The 26,568-nt window shown below is 37.0% G+C and overlaps 1 protein-coding gene across 2 annotated transcripts; it reads right to left on the bottom strand.

Annotated features, from left to right (window-relative positions):
• Positions 1 to 11,860: 11,860 nt before the first annotated feature.
• LOC139133664 (uncharacterized) lies at positions 11,861 to 23,184 on the bottom strand. Of its 2 annotated transcripts, none has more exons than XM_070700417.1 (2): positions 22,939 to 23,184; positions 11,861 to 12,994 (listed from the first exon to the last, which is right to left on the bottom strand). In XM_070700417.1, the coding sequence occupies exons 1-2, from the start codon at positions 23,144 to 23,146 to the stop codon at positions 12,267 to 12,269; spliced, it is 936 nt and encodes a 311-aa protein (XP_070556518.1). In that variant the 5' UTR covers positions 23,147 to 23,184; the 3' UTR covers positions 11,861 to 12,266. The 2 variants fall into 2 exon arrangements, with proteins under 2 accessions (XP_070556518.1, XP_070556517.1); XM_070700416.1 differs by lacking the exon at positions 22,939 to 23,184 and adding an exon at positions 16,352 to 16,825.
• Positions 23,185 to 26,568: the final 3,384 nt, after the last annotated feature.

The following is a 26,568-nucleotide window of genomic DNA, read 5'->3' as shown; positions in this document are numbered from 1 at the left end:
TGAAATGGCGGCCCCGCGAGTGTACACGAATTTTGCCCTTTCGTGCTACAAGAAGGTGTTACTGAAACCTCTCGAAATTTCAAGTCGTCAACTGTCAGTCGAGACGATCATCGAGAGAGAAGGGGCCCAAGCTAGCGTTATTTTTAAAAGTGGACTGCCGTTTGATGTCTTGCATGAGTACGACGACGCCAGTAAGTTCAGCTGTCTCGTTCACAGCTTTTTACAGTGTGTTCTCGCATGTCTGTGATGTTGCATGATTGCGAGGAAGGGCAAATGACGTTGCATTGGGGTTAAGGTCAGAACCAGTGTAAATCTGCGCATGTCCTTGTCTACGCCCGGCGCCCTGGATACATAATAGGATGTTGAAGCCCTGTGATCCTCAATCCCAATTTCTACTAGCAGTGGTTCATGCTTGCATTGACAGTTACTATGTCCCTCTCTTTTCTTTCGAAAGTTTTATGAAGTCAACTGAGATTTTGTAAGAAAGCTAGTAAACAAACTGTGCATTTGACAACCCACACTCCGCATGAATGGCGACACTGAGAGAATTAGTCCGTGGGCTGGAGGGGCCCACCGTGCACCCCCCCCCCCCCCCCTAAACCTACTACATGGGGATTTTTTTGTTCTTTGGGATCTGCTGAACTAGAAAAAAGATGTTAACATTGGATATTTTGGGATGCACTACCTGTCTGCACTGGTTTTTGATTTGTATGTACCGTAAAAAATGGCGAAAAATGGGTAGGGGTAGGGGGTACTATATCCTCCCCTAAATTGAGTAAACTAGCATGAAATAGCACAAACCTTACATTTTTGGAAAGCTCAGATAATGCTCTTTCTGAGGAATACCAACTTTAGCAAAATTAATTTGTGTACATAGAATAGGACGACTTTAAAATGAATTTTTTTGACAATTTTGAAATTTTTTACCCAAAATACCATGTAACAATTGTGATTTACTTTTAATTAAGCAAATTTTTCACAACTTTTTGTGTTTAAATTATTCATTCCGACATATTAAACAAGAAAAAAAGTGTTAACATCAGATATTTAACTATACACTACTTCTCTGGCGTCAATTTTGAATTGCGTGTATCTGTATGGGGTGTGCAAAAGCTAGGGGTAGGGGTCAATATTCTTTCCTTGATGAAGTAAACTGGCTTGAAATGCCATATACCTTATAGTTTTAGAAAGCTGAGATACTGGTCTTTCTAAAATGCATAAGATTTTAGTAAAAAAATATGACGTCATAGAATTGGATAACTTTAAATCGTTTTTTTCTGGTAATTCAGCAATTTTAACCAGAAGAAAATACGATAACTATTGTTTCCTCCCAATGAAGCAAATCAAACAGATTTATGGATGTTATTTACTAATTGCAATGTGCTGAAGAAGAAAATAAATGTCAAAATTGGGTATTTACAATGCATTATCGTCTCTACTCACTAAAATGGCAAGTTTTGCTACATTGGTATATCGTGAATGGGCATTTTATTGTTATGCAATGAAATAATGCACAGCCTTATAAAGAAGACTTGAAAACGCACACACATAGTCATATTGACATTTTCTCCTTAAAGTAAATAGATTGTTGATGACTGTCTATTTTTATGATTTACTTTTTAAATATTTTTTTATAAAATAATTTTGATAAGACGTATTTGGAAAATTATCTATGCCTCCTTGTCGTACTTATACAGCAAGCATTACTAACAATCTATTAGGCCGTGGGCTAGAGGGGGCGTCTACGTGCACCTCCCCCCCCCCCCCACCAACCGCACAGGATAACAAACCTGTATTTTTCAGAAGCCTTGGGATCGCTAGAATAAGAAATAGGATTTTAACAGACAAAATATAGGGACTCAATAGCTGTTACGGTCATGTTTTGAAGGGTACCGCAAAATCACGATTTTGTGACCCACACGGATTTTTGTCAAACCTGTCTTCATGTACGTCATCTGCTGAGCTTACTATTTAACGTGACCTGACTTATGGGGTATCATTAGAAAGGTGATTTATTCTTCTTGAAAATGGTATATAGCAATATGCAATATCTTCTATAGTTTTCATGAAATAGGGCCATAATTCACCCCATACCCCAAAGTTTATGTCGCAAATTACTGTCAAAACTAATCTAAATTCTACCAATTATTTACCTATAGACATAATACAAAGGGCAATGCTGTGTATTAACTTTGTGTTATTTGCTACAAGTACATGTTAGAAACCTGAAATAAACTTTTGACAGAAAAAATATTGGGATCCTGTAGCTGTAACAGTCATATTTTGCAGGGTTCCGCAAAATCACAGTATTACTGAATCACATTCTGTCTTCTTGTAAGTCTTCTGCTGAGCTTATTTTGAATATAAAGAAGCATATGCGGTATCATTTGAAAGTTAATTTACTTTTCTTTAAAATGATATATTGCAATATGCAATATCTTCTATAGTTTTCATGAAATGAGACCAAAACTTACCCCATACCCCAAAGTTTTATGTCGCAAGTTACAGTCAAAACTAATGTCAAATTCTACCAATTATTTTCCTAGACACTTTACAAAAGGCAATGCTTTGTATAAAATATATTTTATTTGATACAGGGACATGTCAAAAATATGAGTTAGGCTTTTAACAGACAAAATATTGGGATTGAATGACTGTTACTTGCATGATTTGAAGGGTACCGTGAAGTCAGAGTATTACCGACTCGCATATGATTTGTTAAATGTGTCGTCTTGTAAGTCATCTGCTGAGCTTACATTTTACCATAACCTAGCTTATAGGCTGCCATTAGAAAGACAATTTATTTGGCTTTAAAATGACATATTGCAACATACAATATCTTTTATAGTTTTCATGAAATAGGACCAAACCTTACCCCATACCCCAAAGTTTTATGTCGTAAATTACAGTCAAAACTAGTATTTAATTTTGAAAAATTCTATAAAAAAAAGACAAACTTTGTATGAAACTTATTTTATTTGTTACAGAGACATTTCCAACTATGAAAGATACTATTAACAGGATAATTATTGCGATTTAATCGCTGTTAGCATCATGGTTTGAAGGATAGCAGGATATGTTGCTGAAACCCGTGAAATTTTATTACACAGGTTTCCATGAAATTTATCTGCCAAGCTTTATTTTGTCCATGACCTAGATTGTAGGGTATCATTACTAACATTTTATCACTCTTATTTTTAGCATATCATAAAGTGCATTATCATCTTAAGTTGTAATGAAATAGCAAAAACCTCATCACCCCAGCCCTTAGTTTGATTTACAAACTACATCTGTTCTAAAACTTTGCAGTTTGCGAATTTGGGATATGGGGTAAGTTTTGGTCCTATTTCATGAAAAGTATTGAAGATATTGCATATTACAATATGTCGATCGCTTTCTGGCAAAAATTGTCTTTCCAATGATAGCCAATAAGATAGGTTAAGGTAAAAAGTAAGCTCAGCAGATGACTTACAAGATGACACATTTAACAAAAACACATACGAGTGGGCAAGACTGTGACTTTACGGTACCGTTCAAAACATGACAGCAGCAACCATTCAATCCCAGTATTTTGTCTGTTAAAAGTCTATCTCATATTTGTGACATGTCTCTGTAGCAAATAAAACAGATTTCATACAAATCATTGTCTTTTGTCATATGACTAGGTAAAAGTTTGGTAGAATTAGAAATCAGTAGTGACAGTAATTTGCAATATAAACTAATGGGTATGGGGTAAGTTTTGGTCTTATTTCCTGAACACTAAAGAAGATATTGTATATTACAATATGTTATATCAAAGAAAAAAAAACCTTTTTAATGATACCCCAAAAACCAACTTATGTTAAAAAATAAGCTTAGCAGATGACTTACAATAAGACAGGTTAAACAAAAACGTATGCGAGTTGACAATACCATGATTTTGTGGTACCCTTCAAAACATTACTGTTACGGCTACAGCATCACAATATTTTTTTCTGTTAAAAGTTCGTTTCAAGTTTCTAACATGAACCTGTAGCATATAAACTATATTTTATACAAATCATTGCCCTTTGTATTATGTCTAGGTAAATAATTGGTAGAATTTAAGATTAGTTTTGACAGTAATTTACGACATAAAACTTTGGGGTATGGAGTAAGGTTTGGTCCTATTTCATGAAAACTATAGAAGATATTGTATGTTACAATATGTCATTTTAAAGCCAAATAAATTGTCTTTCTAATGGCAGCCTATAAGCTAGGTTATGGTAAAATGTAAGCTCAGCAGATGACTTACAAGACGACACATTTAACAAAAACATATGCGAGTCGGTAATACTCTGACTTCACGGTACCCTTCAAATCATGCAAGTAACAGTCATTCAATCCCAATATTTTGTCTGTTAAAAGTCTAACTCATATTTTTGACCTGTTCCTGTACCAAATAAAATATATTTTATACAAAGCATTGCCTTTTGTAAAGTGTCTAGGAAAATAATTGGTAGAATTTGACATTAGTTTTGACTGTAACTTGCGACATAAAACTTTGGGGTATGGGATAAGTTTTGGTCTCATTTTATGAAAACTATAGAAGATATTGCATATTGCAATATATCATTTTAAAGAAAAGTAAATTAACTTTCAAATGATACCGCATATGCTTCTTTATGTTCAAAATAAGCTCAGCAGAAGACTTACAAGAAGACAGGTTTAACAAAAACGAATGTGATTCAGTAATACTGTGATTTTGCGGAACCCTTCAAAATATGACTGTTACAGCTACAGGATCCCAATATTTTTTCTGTCAAACGTTTATTTCAGGTTTCTAACATGTACTTGTAGCAAATAACACAAAGTTAATACACAGCATTGCCCTTTGTATTATGTCTAGGTAAATAATTGGTAGAATTTAGATTAATTTTGACAGTAATTTGCGAAATAAACTTTGGGGTATGGGGTGAATTATGGCCCTATTTCATGAAAACTATAGAAGATATTGCATATTGCTATATACCATTTTCAAGAAGAATAAATCACCTTTCTAATGATACCCCATAAGTCAGGTCACGTTAAATAGTAAGCTCAGCAGATGACGTACATGAAGACAGGTTTGACAAAAATCCGTGTGGGTCACAAAATCGTGATTTTGCGGTACCCTTCAAAACATGACCGTAACAGCTATTGAGTCCCTATATTTTGTCTGTTAAAATCCTATTTCTTATTCTAGCGATCCCAAGGCTTCTGAAAAATACAGGTTTGTTATCCTGTGCGGTTGGTGGGGGGGAGGTGCACGTAGACGCCCCCTCTAGCCCACGGCCTAATAGATTGTTAGTAATGCTTGCTGTATAAGTACGACAAGGAGGCATAGATAATTTTCCAAATACGTCTTATCAAAATTTTTTTATAAAAAAATATTTAAAAAGTAAATTATAAAAATAGACAGTCATCAACAATCTATTTACTTTAAGGAGAAAATGTCAATATGACTATGTGTGTGCGTTTTCAAGTCTTCTTTTTAAGGCTGTGCATTATTTCATTGCATAACAATAAAATGCCCATTCACGATATACCAATGTAGCAAAACTTGCCGTTTTAGTGAGTAGAGACGATAATGCATTGTAAATACCCAATTTTAACATTTTTTTACATTTATTTCTTCTTCAGCACATTGCAATTAGTAAATAACATCCATAAATCTGTTTGATTTGCTTCATTGGGAGGAAACAATAGTTATCGTATTTTCTTCCGGTTAAAATTGCTGAATTACCAGAAAAAAACGATTTAAAGTTATCCAATTCTATGACGTCATATTTTTTTACTAAAATCTTATGCATTTTAGAAAGACCAGTATCTCAGCTTTCTAAAACTATAAGGTATATGGCATTTCAAGCCAGTTTACTTCATCAAGGAAAGAATGTTGTACCCCTACCCCTAGCTTTTGCACACCCCATACAGATACACGCAATTCAAAATTGACACCAGAGAAGTAGTGTATAGTTAAATATCTGATGTTAACACTTTTTTTCTTGTTTAATATGTCGGAATGAATAATTTAAACACAAAAAGTTGTGAAAATTTTGCTTAATAAAAAGTAAATCACAATTGTTACATGGTATTTGGGTAAAAAATTTCAAAATTGTCAAAAAAATTCATTTTAAAGTCGTCCTATTCTATGTACACAAATTAATTTTGCTAAAGTTGGTATTCCTCAGAAAGAGCATTATCTGAGCTTTCCAAAAATGTAAGGTTTGTGCTATTTCATGCTAGTTTACTCAATTTAGGGGAGGATATAGTACCCCCTACCCCTACCCATTTTTCGCCATTTTTTGCGGTACATACAAATCAAAAAACCAGTGCAGACAGGTAGTGCATCCCAAAATATCCAATGTTAACATCTTTTTTCTAGTTCAGCAGATCCCAAAGAACAAAAAAATACCCATGTAGTAGGTTTATGGGGGGGGTGCACGGTGGGCCCCTCCAGCCCACGGACTAAATGTATCTGTATAATATGACCTAGTTGAGATCTAGGATGGACTATAGTGATAAATTATACACATGAGACCTGTGACACAAATGCGTCATTGCAAAAAGCTCTAGTCCGCAGCTGCGAATAATGATGGGTCATCAAGTATGGAATAGTAACTGTAGGTTCAGACGAATTTCACTCCATCTTGTATCTTAAAAAGTTTGAGGCGGAAACTTTCACCAGAAAATTGCTCTATTAACAATAAGCGAAGCCGTGTGAAAGTTCAAGTGTATAAGAGACAACTGCGTACTTTTACAGAACCGTTTTCGTTGAAACAGTGTTTCTGCATGCAGATCATGAAAGTCGGACGGCGTTTGTCATGAACCCAAAAGCTAGTCTGATCAATCATGAAATACTATCATGAAATACTATTGTGCGTGTACGAAAATGTTTAACTTCTTTGGATTTCTATGCTCATCGTACTTTGTGTAGGATCTCCACCGTAATAAAATAGTCTGACGTGTTTACAATTCCTCCCAGATAAACATCAGTATCATGAATAAATTGTTAGCTTCCAATGTTAGCTTCCAAAAGCGATATGCTTTATATAGGTTACACCTTTCTGGAATTTCAAGAGAAATAGTCGTACCGCCTGAAGAAGTATCGTCAATGTCACTTTTTACTGAATGATTTAATCGGTACAAGACTTTAATTTCTTAAGTTTGCAAAAGCCTACAATTTGACTTCTATGATTTTAGGAACAATTTCTTTCCAACAATGTACCAGCGACAGAGGCACCTGGCTCAATCATAGACAGTAGTTTCGCTTCTGCTGTTTTTTGGATTAATACTGCCATTACAAGGAAGCTTTTCCTGCTTTCATTTCAGAGAAGCCAAATCTGTGGAGCCATCTCAAGGTTTTTCAAGCTGTGCGCGCATACTTGTGGATGGTTGACGGCAGATTGGGTGGAATCAAGAGATTGCAGGAAGAGACAAAAAGCTTGGTATTTTCTTTCGGTGGAAGTTACGAGGTGTTCCCAAAACTCTATGACGTAGCTAAATTCAAACCCCAAACACCGGTTGTCATGAGATGCTGGATCAGTCCGGGTTATGTCCATAGAGAGGATAGTACGATTGACCAATCAGCGAACCTGCCGCCGCCAACGTCATGAATACTTAACCATGCAAACCTTGGCTCGTACATTGCAACGAGTTTGGAACTTTTCGGCTTGATTTCGCCCTTTATTTTTAGCACTGGGTAGTTTTTAGTTGTAGACGTTACGCACAATGTTCAGTGCGGCCGAGATGGTGACCGACACAAGTGGTTAGTACATTGAAAATTACTTATTTGGATGAATTTCCTGGTCGGAAATCAGCATTTGACCCTTGTAAATCTACAGTAAGTTATTTGTCGCCAAATTATCGCCTATTTTTGGTCAAATTTCAATTTAACCTTGCCATCTGCAGTATGCAGAATTTTTCAAGCTTTACAAAGATGGGTCAACTGTTTTAGTCGGTCATCGGAGCACGATGGAGCACGATTTTTTCGATCACCATGCGTTTCCCGGTACGATTGACCCTTCGCTCAGAAAAACGCGCGCCGGATCAATCGCCGAGAAGTTAACCAAAAGCTGGAAAAGAGAACGAAAAACGTCCAATAACTCTTTGTCGAATATGGTCAAGGGTAAAGAAACTCAGAAAACTATTCCTGAAGAAATCTTACAATTTTTAACACGGTAGAACGTCGCCAATCGACTGGAGCTAAGATACTTCCGGGTAACCAACAGTCTCACTCGATCGGTGGATCTGTCAGGTCATATCGCGATCTGAACAAAGTGAACCAACGTAACCTTTGACCCTTGTTACATATACAGTACGTGATTGGTTCTTGCCTTAATTTCATTACATATACGGTACGCCATGTGCTCTTCCCTACTATCCTCTATATGGACATAACCCGGACTGTGGATAAATGCAATTGGAAGATCATCAATGGGGTGTAGTCACGAATTGCGAATTCTAGAAAGTAATGAATTACTTAGCACGTTTGGTCTTAAATTTGTTTCGGTCGATGAGAGAACACATCGCCCTAAAGCACATCCTGATTGGTTTCTGCAGAAATATTTACCCCTTGTTCAAGGACCAGCGACCGTTCTTATGACACCACACAAGGCAAAGCGACAGAGTTTCAAGTACAAAACAAGAGTTCTACCGAGTGACATCGATTATCAAAATCACCCCTCTTATCTTGCATATCAGCGTTACTGCACGGACTGTGCAACTGTCGTATTCCAGCGCAATGCAATGAAGAACTTCACGGGCAGTTTCACAGACTACAAGGTTAAGAAAGTACAATTCTTGTATTTAGCAGCGGCAAATCTACATGATGAGCTTGATATCGATATTTGGGAAGATCAGAAACGGTCAGACACTCTAAATATTGTCATCAGCAAAGATGGCATTGACATTTTCCATGGCTCTATCCAGCTGTACGTGTAAAATTTTGGTCAAATCATAGCCCAGACTTGACTTAGTGTCTTTCCAGGCCTACGGTTTTATTTACCGCTTCTAAAATAGATGCTCGCGTATAGATATCATAATTTATAAACAGTAAGTGACGCATTTCGAGATATATCTAATTCAAAACACTTGTAATTCATTGCTTGTATTGTAAAAACAAATTTCAAAAGTTAGTTGTCACAGAAAGTTTTGCTTTGCAAACGTAATATTTTGTGGCGTAAACGTATTATTTAAGTTGATTATAAGATTTGATAACAATTTTGAAGTGTTTCTGTTGCTTTTATGGAAATAAGGAAGTAAGACTGCATGAGATCAGTAACGACGGTAGATTTCACAATTATATCGAGCGGAAAGCGCTGTTCCATACATTGAATTATTTTTGTGTCTGTGAAGCGATCATTTTGTTGAATATTTCGTTTCTTGTTTCTCGAAATATTATGGGATATACAATAGGTATTTGACCCTATAATACTGCAACACAATAAAAACAAATTCAACAGAAATGCACGCTGCAGAAGACTCTCCCTTCCCAACTAACACAGTTCGATGTGTGGAGCTCACCCCCCTTCCCTATGACCTACGGGCATACATTGCAAAGATACAGCTGTCAGTTTTAATGCAAATATGCTACACACAATGACATCGTTTTATATTCATTGAATTTTACTATTTTATTTCGAAATATATGCAGAAGTTTTAAAGAAAACGAACAGTAAAACGTTTCGAGAGAATGAATAATATATATATATATATATATATATATATATATATATATATATATATATATATATATATATATATATATATATATATATATATATATAACGTCAAGTACAAAGTAGCAATATCCGTTACTTAAGTTTCGTGCATCCTACCACTAATCAGACAGATAGAACTACATCTTTCTTAGATCTTCACTCTCATTTATATCGTTGGTACATACCATTACACTTTGTTTTAGGTGGTGTTGAAATTCGATAAATAATATTGGTTTTGGTGACGATATTCTGAAACCAACTCAGAGCGATTGTTTAACAGCGTACATTTATAAGCATTTATTATTTGCAGCTTTTCAGATAAGCAAACATTACATCGCTTGCTTATGTTAGAGTAACTCGATTCTCTGTCAATAAATGACCATGATATACATTAAAGTCCTGGTCCTTGTTCTTGAGAGACCAAAAAACTTTCATAGTTCCAGTGCTGTTCTCACACTTTTTAGCTCAGCTTTTCATTCGTAAGAAAAACTGGTCAGTTTTTTGGTGAGTGTGGCTAGCATTTTTATGCTCATTTGCATAATTGATGGTTTTGGGAAAAAACAGACATACATTTAAAGCGGATGCATAGAATTGGTTGAGATTTGCTATTAATGTTGATCACACAATGATTTATCCATCAAAGTTGATCACACAATGATTTATCCATCAAAGAAAGACATAAAAAGGTTTTATGAGAGTTTATTGCTGAATTTGCATATTTAATGAACTTTCCTAATAAGGGACATTTATGTGAATTGACTTAATCAGAATTGACGAAACATGGCATGTACATTGAAGACCTATGATTTAACATTAATGATATATATTAAGCATTTTTACTTCAGCCATTTCCTAATTTGCATATTCAATGAACGTTTCTAATTAGGGATATATACCTTGATTGATTAGACCAAAGTTCACGAAACTTGATATGTACATTAAACATACCATGATACAACATTATTGAAAGTAATTAAACATTTTTACTCTAGCTAATTCAATTCTTAATTTTCATATTAATGAACTTTCCTAATTAGAGATATATATCTTGATTAACTTGATCAAATTTGACGAAACTTGCTATGTATATTTGAGGTACACAGATATAACGATCATGGAAGTTGTTTTAGCAGTTTAAGATAAACTTATTCTAATTGCATATTTAAATAACTTTCCTAATTAGGGATTGTATTTGAATCGATACCATCAAACTTGACAATACTTGTGATGAACATTGAAGATACTAAGTTGAGACAATGTTGAACGTCATTTAGCGTTGTTTTACTTCAGCTAATGATTAATGTGCATATTTAACGAACTTTCCTAAATGGGGATATATATCTTGATTGACGACCAAAATTGATGGAACTTGCTCTGTATACTGAGGACAGTATAATAACCAAAAGTTGCTTTAGATTTTACATGTGGCAAAAGTTTAACTTTATAGACAACTGCAATATATACTTGAACTGTTTGTTACGGAACGATTGCATATGTTAAGCGAAATGTGTCTTAAAGATGTTATCAGTGAAGCCCTTGTAAACCTTCTCCTCATAGACTCCTGTTGAGACTTTGGCCTACACTTGCTCCAGGTTTATTGCCATATAAAACAGAATAAACTGAAGTAATAAACTTCAGCAGTGCCTAGCGGTTGGCTGCTGTGTAGATCATTGGGTGATCGCGTTGGCCCACAAGCTGGCCATGAGGCATCATGGGCCGGTTGCTAAAGCAGTGGACTCACACTAAGGACGATACAAGTGAAATTTCAAATTAAATCGTGTGTTGGTTCTGGGGAATAAGATTTTTGAAGATTAAATTAGGATATTCCCAAATAAAATATGGCCGCCAAACCACGTGACCGATAGAAATGCCTTTTGCAAACTTACATTTGCAGATTAAACCGACATTACTTCACTATCCAATTATCCAAAATTCGTTCCAATCGTGTTATGTAGAAACACGGGTGCATTGCCATTTCACATCAAATTCTGCAAATATGAATTTGTGAAAAGTACAAGGTAGGCCTGTATTCAAGAAATTTATGCTAATGCATAAAAGCCCACCGGAAACAATGATTTTAAGTCAATTCTGCTGAAATTAGAAATTAGAAAGAAAGACGTATGTTTTACTCTAGGCAGATATATGTAGCAGTCTATTTTATTTCTTTCTCTTTTTTTTGGTTTAATTGTACAAACACCAATCAAGCCACACTTCAGTCCATTGAAGACATTTAAGAGCAGCATTTTAACACAAACGTTGAAATAATTGTGTACATATATTAAAAGCAACAACATACAGTCTGTTTTATCGTACTTGCAAGTTATATCTACAAAACTCACAAGCATGGCCATCTTATTATGGAGCACTGTTTCTACTACACTATAATTCACTGTTCAGGTTGTAAAGCAAAGTATGGTCTTTGTATGGCATCTCAAGATAAGACAAATATTTCGCTCAAAACTAAACTAATATTGAAATATTCAAATAGCCCTCTACCGAACATTTAACGCCATTGACAATTCACAGTTTCATCCCTGTACATTACTGTCATACATAAAGTTGTACGATGCAATTAAATATGTTTACTCCAGCCTTAGAGACGATGAAATTCAGTGTGTCTCTCCGTTCCTCATCTTCCCACATGTCCACATCCAGTTTATCATGTAGCTTTGCCTCCCCCAAATACAAAGTGGATACCTTCTTAACTTTGTATAGTTCAAAGTCACCAGTGAAGTTCTTCATATCTATGGCCTTGAAAGCTGTTGATGCACAGTTGGAGCAGTGTCTTAAGTATGAAAGGTAATTTGCATGACCGTAAACATCAATATCACTCGGCAAAACTGTTGCTGTGTATTTGTAACTCTTCCCTGGATTCTCATGTGCTTTCATCAGTGCTGTACCTGTTCCTGTGATGTAAGGTGTGAATTTCTTGATGAACTGCTCGGAGTGCGGTTTTCGTTTCTTGGTTTCGAGGTTAAAAGAGACAGTTTTCAGATAGCAGCTGCTCAGTAGTTCGTTGTTATTCATCCAACGGAGTTCCTGTTTGGCCCCTTCCGAAGTTCTTCCGATATCAGTCAGAAAAGTGCTCATAATAACTGGCGCTATGTAGCTTTTTTCCACGGCGTCATAGAGCGCAGGTGTAATTTCATGTTGGCAGCCCAATATGTAAAATCCATTTTTCTGATCGAAAAATTGGTCAGCAAACATACCATCAGCCATCAATTTTGCTCTGACTGCATTGAAAATCTTCTGTACACTCCATAGACGTGGTTTCCCTGCATACATAGAGGAGAACAACAGAAATTAATACATTTTGAAGCTCGCACAGAGAATCAGTATTTCAGGAGGTTGTTATATAAGTGAGTTAGTCATAACTACATCGAGACAATTTCTCATATAATTTATCAAAACAAACAAATTTGAAGCAGGCTATTTCAAAACGCTTCATCGATATTTCTGGCTAGCATTCTATATACGACGTTATGGCGGTGTTGTTGGTATTCAACACTACGTAAAACATTATGGGCACACGATGGTGTTAAAAAATCAAACTTAAAGTCAAGGTGGTATTATTAAAAAAACAATAGCCATTGCAATCAAAGTATTGAAAAAGAAGAGTTACGAACCCGTTTGCGGGATATCGCTTAGAAATGCTTGTACGAATACGTTTTTAGAGTCATGTAAAATGTTCACACCAACGAAGCTGAGTCATAATTATTACGATAATAATTATGTATGATAAAATGACAAGTACGTACAGAAGAACTAAAGGACCATTCACGTATTCTTATAATGATATCTATATGGGGAATAATGTTCACTCGAGTACTGGGCATTTCAGGCTTTGTAAGATTCATTTCAGCTTGTGTGTATATCATCGAATAGCATTTTGTCCATTTCCTTAAACGCAAAATGACAACTTGGAAGGCGTCATATTGGCCACAGCATTAATGTCTATTAGTAAGCTTATGTGATCAATAGCATGGTAGATTATTATCCAATTGCATGAAATGTAAACGGACTGCATATGTGTTTCTTAGCGCTGTATTTCTGAAATAAGAATAACACGCTCGCGTTCAGCGCGGTACATTTATCGGCCAACCTTATCTTTAATCAATAATTGCAAATAGAAATTACTAATTAGATAAAATGCTAAACTGTAGTTGGTTTTCCCGAGTATGAAGGAACCTAATGACTGTATTGTTTGTAATAGTGTGCCTGACTTTAATTTGGATGTATGTGAGTCAAGAGCCATCTGGTCGTAAAGACATTGAATTGCACCCCAGACTAGTGATAGTAATCTGTCTCAAGGCTTACATGTCAGATATATTTCGGTGTCGGTTTTCTGTTGTTTATCCTGTACAAACAATCCAGCCATTAGGTTCCTTCCTGTTAATGATATGAAAACGTTTAGTGTGTTTAAAAAAAAGACATGCATACCAGGCATTGAAGTGGCAAGGCTTGTCTGTAAGCGCTGTAGGATATGAGTGCAACCTTAACAGTTTACAATCTCTGTATTGATACAACTGTCATGGATGACCATTTGATAATAACTGCTGCGGTTGTCTATATCAATACAACTGTAGCAGTTTACGAACATTCGATGAATAGGACATCAGTTTTAAAACGAACAAGAACAGTTAACTCAACATCGGTATATATATCTCTAGTTTTGACACTGGTCTCCGAGCGTCAAGTTGAGCGTTGAGCGTCAAGTTCACGGATGTCAACTTCTTTTACGGGGGCAGTGAACTTGACACTACAGTTGACCCCGCAGAATAAAATGATTACTTTTACGCGGATTATGCACGTTTTTAGTTATGACAGTTTGACTAAAATTAATCATTGGCTTCTAAGGGGTCACTTTTAGTGTCAAGTTTACTACTCCCTGATGGAGTTGACTTCCATGAACTTGACATTCAAAGTAACTTGTCAGAATAAAATGAGTAATCGTAGGCTAAAGAGTATATACCTTTTAAAACTGTAGGTCTATTTACAGAATGTTCGTAAACTACCAGTTTTACAGACAACTGCTGCAGTTATATTCATGTACTCATATCCTATCTACACGGTAGTCTTTACGATTCGTTCAATTTTGTTCTGATTGCCATGAGCTTAGTTCCACACACGTATTTAAAATACGTCCCCAAAACCGTATTTTGTAATGCCTGACCCCCGAAACAGTGTTGTAAAACTAAGCCCCCGGCTATCCACCGACTTAAATGAAAGTTCCCTTAATTGGAATCACTTGATACAAATTTCTAATTTCGATTTGCCGTCGACATTGCACAACTAGGGGTTTCGTCATGACGTCGCTATCCGTACTCTGGCAAACCAACTACAATTTAGCTTTTTACTCAATTCGTAATTTCTATTTGCATTTATTGATTAAAAATAAGGTTGGCCGATAAAGATACCACAACGTGTTACTCTCAATTCAGAAATACAGCGCTAAAATAGCACATCTAAGATCGAAATTTGGTCAAATTGTAATGTAAATGGTCATGTGAACCGGTGAAATAATGAAATTTGCCCATATTTCGACTTCCGTTGATTTCAGGGTGAAAAAATGGTTCGCCGAATAATGTTACGGATTCTTCACCAATACACTTCCTGCTTGTATGTATTTTCGATCACGGACGGGAACGCAACTCGTCAAATGATGTAATACTTGGTGTGCTAATCCGTTTGAATTATGTCAGAGACTCATATAGGCTGGATTTTTAGCAATTGAAGCTGTATCAGTTTACTCTATCGGATGGATTGGACTGTAGTGTGATATTGCTATTAATGTCAAATAGAAATCCTTTCTGGTACAGTTAGCGTGTGAAGTCCATTAGTGCTTGATAAATGTGTAGTCATAGCCATTGATTTCAATACAAAGTCTTGAGACAAAGTGTCTCCTTCCAATGTTAGCGGGCGATGGGATGCAGACAAACCATATATACACTATAAGCTAAAGTGCCATTGGCGTGGTTATTTGACCATAGAAAAGGAAGTTACCATGACCTTATAGTACTTATATCTTCAAGAACCCTCTTCATGTGATACTATCTTTCAGAATCCTCCCGTTTACTTCTCTTTCCCAGACTAAGCTTACCCCTTAATAAAATACCTAATCCCCTCAAAATAATCTCTAAAGTATGATTGAGTGTGTCGTTGCTTGGCGTTGTTTTTTCCCTCTTTCTTTCTACGTTCGGCGAAAAATACACAATGAGAAGTAAAAACTCTCAATTTCGGAATTTTAAGTAAAATGTTTGGCGATTAGGGTACACTGCATTTCCGCTTTCACCAATGGACCATGGTGATGCACAGATGACGTCAACCTGGGTAGTGTGTTTGAGTGCCACTAGTCATGGAATATGTGACATCCTGAACTGGTTACAAGAGCTCATTATATGAGCCGAGAGGTCAGTAATGTCATCACTGTACCGTTGCTGCGGTCGTGGTATCCTCAACAGTCTACCCCTTCCTATAGGACCTATTCACTGTTGAATGGGAAAGCCAAGGCAGTTCGTTGACCGCACATCCATTTTACTGTACAGTGAATACCCCGCCATGACCTTTCCTCGGTCGATAGCCCTCCACAACGCTTTGTTTTGATAGATATGCCTCGATAATATCTTACTTACATGTTGCGTCATATTCATGTGGAATATCAAACGGTGGTCCGTTTTTGAAGATTACGTCAACGTGCGCACCTTCTTTTTCAATTCTAATGTCACACGAGAGCGAACGACAAGAACCACCGGAGATTGTCGGACAACCCCTCTTGGCTGTGGTCGTGATCTGTTTTATCCGACCGATAAATTGTGGAGCGTAGAGCCTGTATGAAGCCATGGCTATTTCCTGCTGCAAGCTGAGCTCAGCCGAGGTTTATATTCACAGGCGCATGGGGGCTGGGTAGTCTGCTGGATCAATCGACTTTCTGCTTGATCTATCGATCCCGTGCTCGATTTGCCACCACTGTAACCTAAATACTTTCAACATTTAGGTTACAGTGGCGGGCATATTGAGCACGGGAGCGATAGATCGAGCAGAAAATCGAACGATGTAGCGGACAACCCCACTCACGAGCGCCTGTGTTGATAGCCGGGACCTTTGTCGTCACAAGTCTGCGCGTGCGCGAATTTCTGGGGAAACACATGTACGAGCATTTCGTGCAAACACCTTCAATGCTGTTGATATTCTATGCAAAAACATGAAGCTATGAGTTTCACATCTTAATGCAGTCATATTTCCACTATCGATCAATGGGGTGCGTTAAAGCACACGGCCATAAGACAGTATCAGTCATCACAACAGTGTAAAGTTTAAGCCTATGTCATTAATGATTGTGAATATTGATAAAATTTTCATATTTCTGTTACTATGGTAAACTTGCAAAAGTACTTAACTTGACTGGAATCCTGAATGATGATCAGTATGTATGCCAAATTAATTCATGTAGCTGTGAGTACAGGCCCTCAAAAATGGGGACAAAACTTTACAGTTGTAGAGTTGCACAGTAACAGGTGCAGCCAACGGAGCTATAAATAGAAAAAGCTATTCCGGAAACAGTTTTTAAGGGCAGGGGAAATTTTAATTTTGCTTGGGCAGGGGATATATTTTTGGCTGACAAGGAGCAGATACTAGTTTTTTTGCCGGGCAGGGGAGATATCGGTTGATTGGCCTGGGGACCGGGATTGGGGAAAAACGAGGAGAGGGGAAGTTACTTGTAAAACGGGGACAGGGGGAAGTTGAGCCTATTTATAAAATTAAATACGGGGAAAATCGAAAGGTTTTTTCATCACAAGACAGGGGAGCTTCACATCTGCAGGGAAGGATAACATTTTAAGGGATTTTTTCCAGGGCAGGGTGAATCGACAAGTTTTTTCGTCACAGGGCAGGACAGCTTCAAAAATTCACAATTGGGAGGACAACAGGCAAAAATACGTCGGGAGTGGGTAAAAATGAAGTTTGAGTGCGGGAGGGTAAGTCGAAAAATTTTCAGTTGGAGGGCAAATTATGATCAGCTAATTAATTACCCTCTAGACGTAAAATAAGTCAGTTCACATTACTTGTCCTGCACAATATATCTTATCATAATAAGGACCCCTTTTAAAAGTGCATAGTTCGTTGGCTGCACCTACAGAAACTTGAATTGATATGCATGGTCACAATGCCTTGGCTGCGGTTTCTCTAAATGAGACCGGTTCGAAGCTTGACTTATCCACCTGCCTGAATGTTTTAGAAATTTTGGAAATCGATTCGAAGCAGCAGTGAAGGAAACATCGACCACTTCAAGGTATGTGCACTGCTGTGGTGCTCACAGCCGGCCCTTTCGTTAAGAAACAGTTTAGAGACTGCCGCTGCCGAGGCAGTACTGTGACTATTCATGCCCGTGCAATGCGACGACTATAATTATAGACCCATTTCTGAGGGTCTTTACTACAGCTAATGATAATCATTTAGAATTCCAGTGCAGTCGGTTACTTTTGTAACTATACAAGAATGACAGAATAATTTCATTTACAATATTCATAATAATAATAATTTCTTAATAAAATATCATAGTACATATTTGTTACGACTCACAATGCACTATGGCCGTGTTGTTTATACGAGTTGCTTCGTTTTTCCACCGTGTTTTCCAATTCAGCGATCTTACGAAAGTTGTAATGAATCAGAGAAGTGGTCGCCGTGGAGGCAACAACGGTGAGTTAGTAAAGGGAAGGAAGGCAGCTCCATTACGAACCGAAAACTTACACCAAACGCTTGCACAAAACTAGGGTGTGAACTGATATACTTCGGTTTTCAGGGAAGGAGATATACCATATGCATTGGCCATTTTGGCACTACTTGATATCCATATGCATGTCTTGTATCTTCATAATTCTGTAAAAGCAGTATTTTGATACAAAGGGAATAAAAACATGGGAGAACTTCTCACCAAAAGTAAAACCAAAAAAAGGAAAAACTGAAAAAATCTGTACGAACAATCAAATTCACATCTAAATCACAACGTCAAAATTCCAGTTTCGTTATTAGAGGAACAAAGGCAAACATCAAACGACAATTTTGTAGCACAACAGAGTAACGCAGCTGATAAAAATATTCACATAAATGACCTTAGGACGAATTAAACGTTACAGTTAATCACAGTCCTTTCTTTACATCTATTAACCTTGATAAAACACAACATATCTAGCAACGTCTCACTCTTTGAGAAATCAAATCGTAGACCATTGCAAAACCTGGACGATTATCAATCGCGTATAACAACATTAAGGTGCACGCGCCTCGGGGTTTAGATAAGCTCTTATCAGAACTCTCAGAGTTTTACAATTCTTTTTTCATCAAGCACTTGGTCTCATTTAGAAACTCTTGGAGAAAGTAAACTTTCCACCGCTAAACTTTTTCTAAATATCTAAACTTTTGGTTTTTTTCCCCCTTAGAGGTAACACAGGGATGGCAGCCAGTTTGATTTTAAATATCAGTAAATGTTAGGCAATTTGTAGACTTGCTCCAAGTCTGTGGGCATGTGAATATCAAAACGGAATTCGAATAAACTGAAGGAATAAAATTCAGCTGACTGACACGTTAGTTGCAGGCTGTGGCGTAGATCATGAGGTGAACGAGATGGCCCACGGCCAGACAGTTACTGTTGTCCCGAAAAGCCAAGTGTCGGGGGCCAGTCAAGGAAATTTTCACTTTCGAGTCGCACCGTGACAAAAGCCTGTGCACAGGAGAGAAATTAGTCAAGCAAAATTTCATTCAAGGCTGTTTGCTTGAGCCATTTTACTCTCATATGCGGGCGATTTTTCGTGAGTCTTTCTTTCCTTTGTGCCGTTGACCAAAGTAATCTACATATTTGATATTTTTCCGCGAGAAAAAATTTCTCACCGGGTGCGCCGGCGCAATGATGTTCCTCACGTCTTTTTTACAAAAGCGCGTGTGTGGAGGTCACATCAGGTGACGGTTACGACGGTATAAAGTGCCCGCCCGCCCGTAAGCATTTAAAACTACGATTTCGCTGATTGAGAATGCATAATGTATGTTTACATGCAAAGGAGTAGTGTCAAGATATGTTGCACACAAGACAGGTGTCAGACATAAACACCCGGTTTTTTAATGACTTCGATTTTCATTTTTCCAAATCAAGTTCCGTCCCCGATTTCTCCAAGTGCAGGATCTATTTTCCTCTGTTCTCAAGGTTTGGAACTCTTAAATCGTATAACGCTATTATAATTGAACAACGTAACGAAAATCACTTTACTTCAACTTATGTCATGATTAGTTATTTGGTTAATCGGTCATTTCATGTCGTTATTTAATGATAGTTTTACCAGTATTCGGTTGTTTGGTCTTTCGTACCTCATAATTTAGTCATTGTTTGGTTATTCAATTGTTATCATCTCATTATTCGGCATGGATGGCTTTATTTGGATTTTATGTCAACATAATTATGCCATCGTTTGGATATCCGGTCGTTAATGTCATTATTTTGTAATTTTTTTGCTCATATTTGATCATTTTGTAGTCATTAGCTTATTATTAATTTATTATCTGGTTATTCACTCGTTATCTCATTATTTAGTATTTATGTCATTTAAAACTGCTGTCATTAAAGGCCCAATAGCTGCATCTTTTAGCATTATTTTACTTCCGAATTAAAACAAGTTCGTGAGAATGTACTCATTGAGGGGTGTTTATACAAGTATAATAAACTGTCGACTGGGACAACATGTGCAATTTTGAGCCTGATAAATAATAAATGTTTTCCCAAACGGTAAATGGCGCCCTCATGCAAGTAAGGGAAAAACACTTTACGTCGTCGTGCACATATATTGGAATCTTCACAGAAATAACAGAGAAGTACAATAAATGCATAGTGCTGAAAGTTTTTCACTGGGACATCATATGTTTTGTTTTCTTGGTAATATTACCAGTTTTTTTTAAATGGCGGGAAATGAAAACAACGATTAAAATTAACACGATTGGAACTAATTTGGGATAATTGGATGGTGAGGTAATGCAGATTTAATCTACAAATGTAATCTCATCTGCTTTTCTGTTTTACATTACATACTTGTTTTTATGAGTAATTTGCAATATTGCAACTTTCAGCTATACGGCACTTACCGCTTTTGAGAAATTTGAAAAATATGAAAATCCAATTATCCCAAATTAGTTCTTATCGTGTTAATTTAAATTTACTTGTCCACTTTTTCAGTAGTAGAAGACTATATCCTTTAAATTTGTAGAATTTAAATCAAACCAGAGAAAATAGAAAGCCTTTTTCAGGTCAACAAATTTCAAGAGTTACAGCTACATGGGTTTTAATATGCCATACTTCGGTCATTATTTTGTAGTTATGTCATTATTTAGTGATTCATCTCGTTATATAGTATCGACTACTTTCAGATAAAGACATCCGAATGGTTACATGGTTAGCCAAATACAAAATTCGAGAAGTGAGATAAAAGCGATAAGGCTGCGTTCACAAATACAGGTTAAAAACTCTCACAATTAAGGAATTTGTAAGTGTAATGTTTGGGGATTAGATTGCACTGCAGTTCCGCCCTCAGAGATGGAACACGGCGGTGCACCCTATTGGTCAGAATGTGACCTTTGGAGTGTGTGTGACGGTCATTACTTATATATATGGGACATGCGACATCCCTGACTGGCTACGCGACCTCATTACATTTATGATAAGTACGGGTCAGCAATGCCATCAACTGGCGTGGTCGTGGCATTGCTCCTCAATAGCTGTAACTTTAGTAAGCTAACTTATAGACCACATACAAATATTAGGGGGGGGGGGTTCTTCTTTTTGTCTGTGAACAGATGTAGATCGGCGGATTTACAGATCTGAATTGAATTGTATGAGATATCTTTTGATGCGTATTTAAAATAATATCGTAGAGCAGGTAACAATCAGATCGGATCTGAAAAACATTGATCGACAGCTAGGGTTCCGTATCCGGAAATATGTTACGAATACGCAGTGTAACTTTAACATGTAACAGCAATCTCATAAGAATCAGATGTAGTGATGCGTCGCTCTTTCACGCTTTCGTTTCACGGTCGCTTTTCCTATGGCGCAGGTTCAGATCACAGTCCCTCCACACAGTGTGTGTGTTACGATAGCGTATAAGACCCATCACTACATCGGATTTAATCCAGCGTTGCATGTGCAGCAAGGACGCGCCCTGTGGCAATGTCCGCTAAACGGAAGGTAGAGTTGACTTTTCAGATCCTCAGATTCAGATCCTCAGATCCTCAGATTCAGATCCTCAGATCTCAGACCTCAGATCCTATAACTTCAGACGCAGATTCATAATTAAAATTTCACAATTTTCAAAGTTTAATGTAATATACTGATAAATAAAATATAATTTAGATTTGAAAAGGCTTTAGAAATGATTTTATTTCTATCTTGAATCTTGAACTTAAAAATTTCGATCTCAGAATCAGAACGTCATCTGTCGAAGACAGGGTGTGCAATGATTCCACTTGTTATATCATCACGTGAACGTTCCCTCATAGAGATAAACACACCCAGGCGCGATCGAACGATCAAGACCGCGACGATCATGTAAATGCTGGCTATCAACAGTCCGTATTTTACCATCGTTCGTAATATTTATGGCGAGGGAATATAACTGATCCATGTTGGAGGCCAGTGACTCCGGGCTTAATCAGAATTCAGGGGTCGGAAGAAGCAAGTTAGCTAATCTGTAATTGTAGACCCGTGTTCGTTGAAACTTGTTGAGCGAAAACGTTTATGTAGACCTTTTTTGTTTTCATAACTGCCTTGTACATGTCATATTCAAATTATTATTTTAAATATTGCAATCATACTGTTAATACGGGTATTGTAAAAGGCTTGTAAATTCGAATCTGCATCTGAAGTTATAGGATCTGAAGTCTGAGATCTGAGGATCTGAATCTGAAGATCTGAGGATCTGAATCTGAGGATCTGAAAAGTCAACTCTACGCTAAACGGAACCCATTTTCTCACATTCCTGGCCGCTGGGAGTGCGGGATCGACAGTGTGGGAAAAATAGATTCCCTGCTAGTTGAAAATTCCTGGCTGCAACACTGTAAATCAGGTTGTTTTACAATGTAATAACAGACGTTATACTAACATATCCCGGAATGACCTTGCATAAATAGCTCTCCAGTATGCTTTGTATATGATGAATATGTCTCGATAATATATCCTACTTACATGTTGCGTCGTATCCATGGGGAATGTCAAACGGCAGTCCGTTTTTGAAGATTACGTCAACGTGCGCACCTTCTCTTTCGATTCGGATGTGACAAGAGAGCGAACGACAAAAAACACCGGACACTGTCGGACAAACCCTTTTGGCTGTGGTCGTGATCTGTTTTATCTGACCGATAAATTGTGGAGCGTAAAGCTTGTATGAAGCCATGGTTCTCTCCTGCTGCTACTAGGGAAGGTATATAGTCATGGGCCATTGACATGGTCGTCATGTCTGCGCGTGCGCAGGATTTCTTTGAAAACACATGTGCAAACATTTCGTGCAAACATTCTCATTGCTGTTGATATTCTGTGCAAAACAAAGCTATGAGTTTCACATCTTTAAGGCAGTAGTATTTCCACTATCAAGCAATTAGGTGAGTTAAAGCACACAGCCATGAGGCACTATCAGTCATAATGAACGTGCGAAAATTAGGCCTATATCATGAATATTTATAATTATGAATACTGTTGATTAAATTTTCAGGTTTCTGTTATTATGGTATACTTGCAAAAGTAACTAACTGCTCTGGTATCCTACATGATAATCAGTATTTATGCCAAAGTCACGCAGTTGTGAGTACAGACCCTCAGAAATGGGGTCTATAGTTACAGTTGTAGCATTGCACATGCAGAAATTTGATCAGCACGGTCACAATTGCATAATGATAATCATTTAGGATTCCAGTGCAGTCGGTTACTTTTGTAACTAATACAAGAATGGAAGAAACATTACATTTTTTCAACAATATTCATAGTAATAATTTCTCAATTAACTATAATTTTGTTACGACTAACAATGCACTATGGCCTTATGGTTAAAACAGAAACCCATTGAAACATATCGCCTCTCACTTTATTCCTGTATACTGATACGTGCTGCTTCGTTTTTCCGCCGTGCTTTCCAGTTTAGTGCTCTCAAGAAAGTATTGATGAAATCAGAGATGTGGTCGCCGTGGAGTCAACAACGGTGAGTTAGTAAAGGGAAGGAAGGCAGCTCCATAACGAAACCGAAGACATACACCGAACGCTTGCATAAAATAGGTGTGAACTGATATACTCCCTAATGTTAAGGAAAGGAGATATGCCATGTTTGGCACTACTTGATATCAGGCTGCATATTCATATCTTGTTTCTTCATAATTCAAGCAACAGCAGTATTATCATACAATAGGAATGAAAACAAAGAAGACCTCCTCATCAAAGCTAAAACCAAACAAAGGGAAAACCCAAAAAATATGTACGAGCAATCAAATTCACAACAATTGGATAACAACATCACAGTTCCAGTTTCATGGTTAGAGGAAAGAAAGGCAAACATTAAACGAAAATTTGGAAACACAACAAAGTGACGCAGCTGATAAATAAATCACAAAAGTGTACCTTAGGACTTCCGGTTAGGTAACGACAGTCCTTTCTTTACATTAACCTTGATAAAACACAACATATCTAGCAACGGCACACCATAGTTTGAGAAATCAAATAGTACACTATTGCAAAATCTGGACGATTATCAATAAGGTAACACAACATTAAGGTAAACGCGCCTCGGGGTTAAGATATCAGGACTCTCTCAAAGTTTTACAATTCTTTTTTGATCAAGTACTTGTAGGGCCTCATTTAGAGAAAGAAATCTTGTAACCGCTATACTTTTTCTAAAAATGTTGTTTTTCCTCTTAGAGGTAACACAGGGATGGCAGCCAGTTTGAATTTAAATATCAGTAAATGTTAGGCAATTTGTAGACTTGCTCCAAGTCTGTGAGCATGTGAATATCATAACGGAGTAAATTGAAGGAATAAAATTCAGCTGACTGACACGTTAGTTGCAGGCTGTGGCGTAGATCATGGGGTGGACGAGATGGCCCACGGCCAGACAGTTACTGCTGTCCCGAAAATCCAAGTGTCGGGGGCCAGTCAAGAAAATTTTCACTTTCGAGACGCACCGTGACAAAAACCTGTTGCACAGAAGATAAATTAGTCGAGCAAAATTTCGTTCGAGGCTGTTTACTTGAGACATTTTACTCTCATGTGCGGGCGATTTTTCGTGAGTTTTTCCTTCCTTTGTGCCGCTCAGCAAAGTATTCCACTCGATATTTTTTTCTCGAGAAAAAAATTTCTCACCGTGTGCGCCGGAGCAAGTGATGTTCGTCGCGTCTTTTTTTAGTTCAGTGCGTGAGTCGTGGAAGTCAAATGACGATAAGTATCGTATAAAATGACCGCCCGTAAGCATTTATCACAACGATTCACTTTTCCAAATCAAGTTCCGTTCCGATTTCTCCAAGTGCAGGATCTATTTGCCTCTGTTCTCAAGGTTTGGAACTCTTAAATCGTATAACGCTATTATAATAGAACAACGTAACGAAAATCACTTTACTTCAACTTATGTCATGATTATTATTCCATTATTTGGTTAATCGGTCATTTCATGTCGTTATTTAATGATAGTTTTACCAGTATTTGGTTGTTTGGTCTTTCATACCTCACAATTCAGTCATTGTTTGGTTATTCAATTGTTATCATCACGTTTTTCGGCATGGATGGCTTTATTTGGATTTTATGTGAACATAATTATGCCATCGTTTGGTTATCCGGTCGTTAATGTCATTATTTTGTATTTTTTGCTCGTATTTGATCATTTGGTAGTCATGAGCTTATTATTAAGTTATCTGGTTATTCACTCGTTATCTCATTATTTAGTATTGATGTTATTTAAAACTGTTGTCATTACTATGCCATTATTCGGTCATTATTTTGTAGTTATCTAATTATTCAGTTATTTATTTTTAATTATTTCATCTCGTTATATAGTATCGACTACTTTCAAATAAGGACATGCATACTACCGAATGGTTACACGGTTAGCCAAATACTAAATTTGATTAAATTTTTATTGACTAACATACCACAACTTGGAATCGTTAAAAAGGGGAACCCAAAAATTTTCGGGTCCCCAAATAGGCAGAGCAAAACTTTCAAGTCCCCCCTCCCAGTACTACCCCGAAAATATTCGAACCCCCCTCCCACTGATTTTTGTGAACGCAGCCTAAATAAAAATTGAGTAGTGAATTATAGGGAAAATTATAAACAAAAGCCAATATAATAATGACCGAATAAGCAAATAGGGGTATAATCAATATGACATGAAAGTCAAATATAGATATTAAGCTAATTTTGGCCGTATTCTGATCCCATTTAGCTTAGGGAGCATTCGTTTTTTACAGGGAGGGGGGTCGGTGAAACTTGAGCAACAAATGAAATGTAAAAAGCAACCCCCTCCAAATCAAATTTCTAAAATTTGACACCCCCCCCCAATTTATCAATTGTAAAATGTGACCCCCCCCCCCCAAAAAAAAAAATCCACAAAATCATCAGGTTTGATTCATTAACCCTTCGCACCCTATGGCCCTTGGCTGAAAAATTAGGCCCGTCAAAATTTTTTGCAAGAAAAAGAGCTACCCACCCAAATTTTCATGCTCAAAAACAGCGACCCTCCCCCAGATGTCACAGCGCATATCAATAATATCTTAATTGACTTATAATATCCCATTTGACCTTTGAACTTTCAAAGAATCCTTTTTGAACTTTACAAATAAT

This window comes from Ptychodera flava, chromosome 5, assembly GCF_041260155.1.
Source record: "Ptychodera flava strain L36383 chromosome 5, AS_Pfla_20210202, whole genome shotgun sequence".
Classification (NCBI taxonomy): Eukaryota; Metazoa; Hemichordata; class Enteropneusta; family Ptychoderidae; genus Ptychodera; species Ptychodera flava.
The sequence above is the reverse complement of the archived record's forward strand: the minus strand, read 5'-3'. Positions and strand labels throughout refer to the sequence as shown.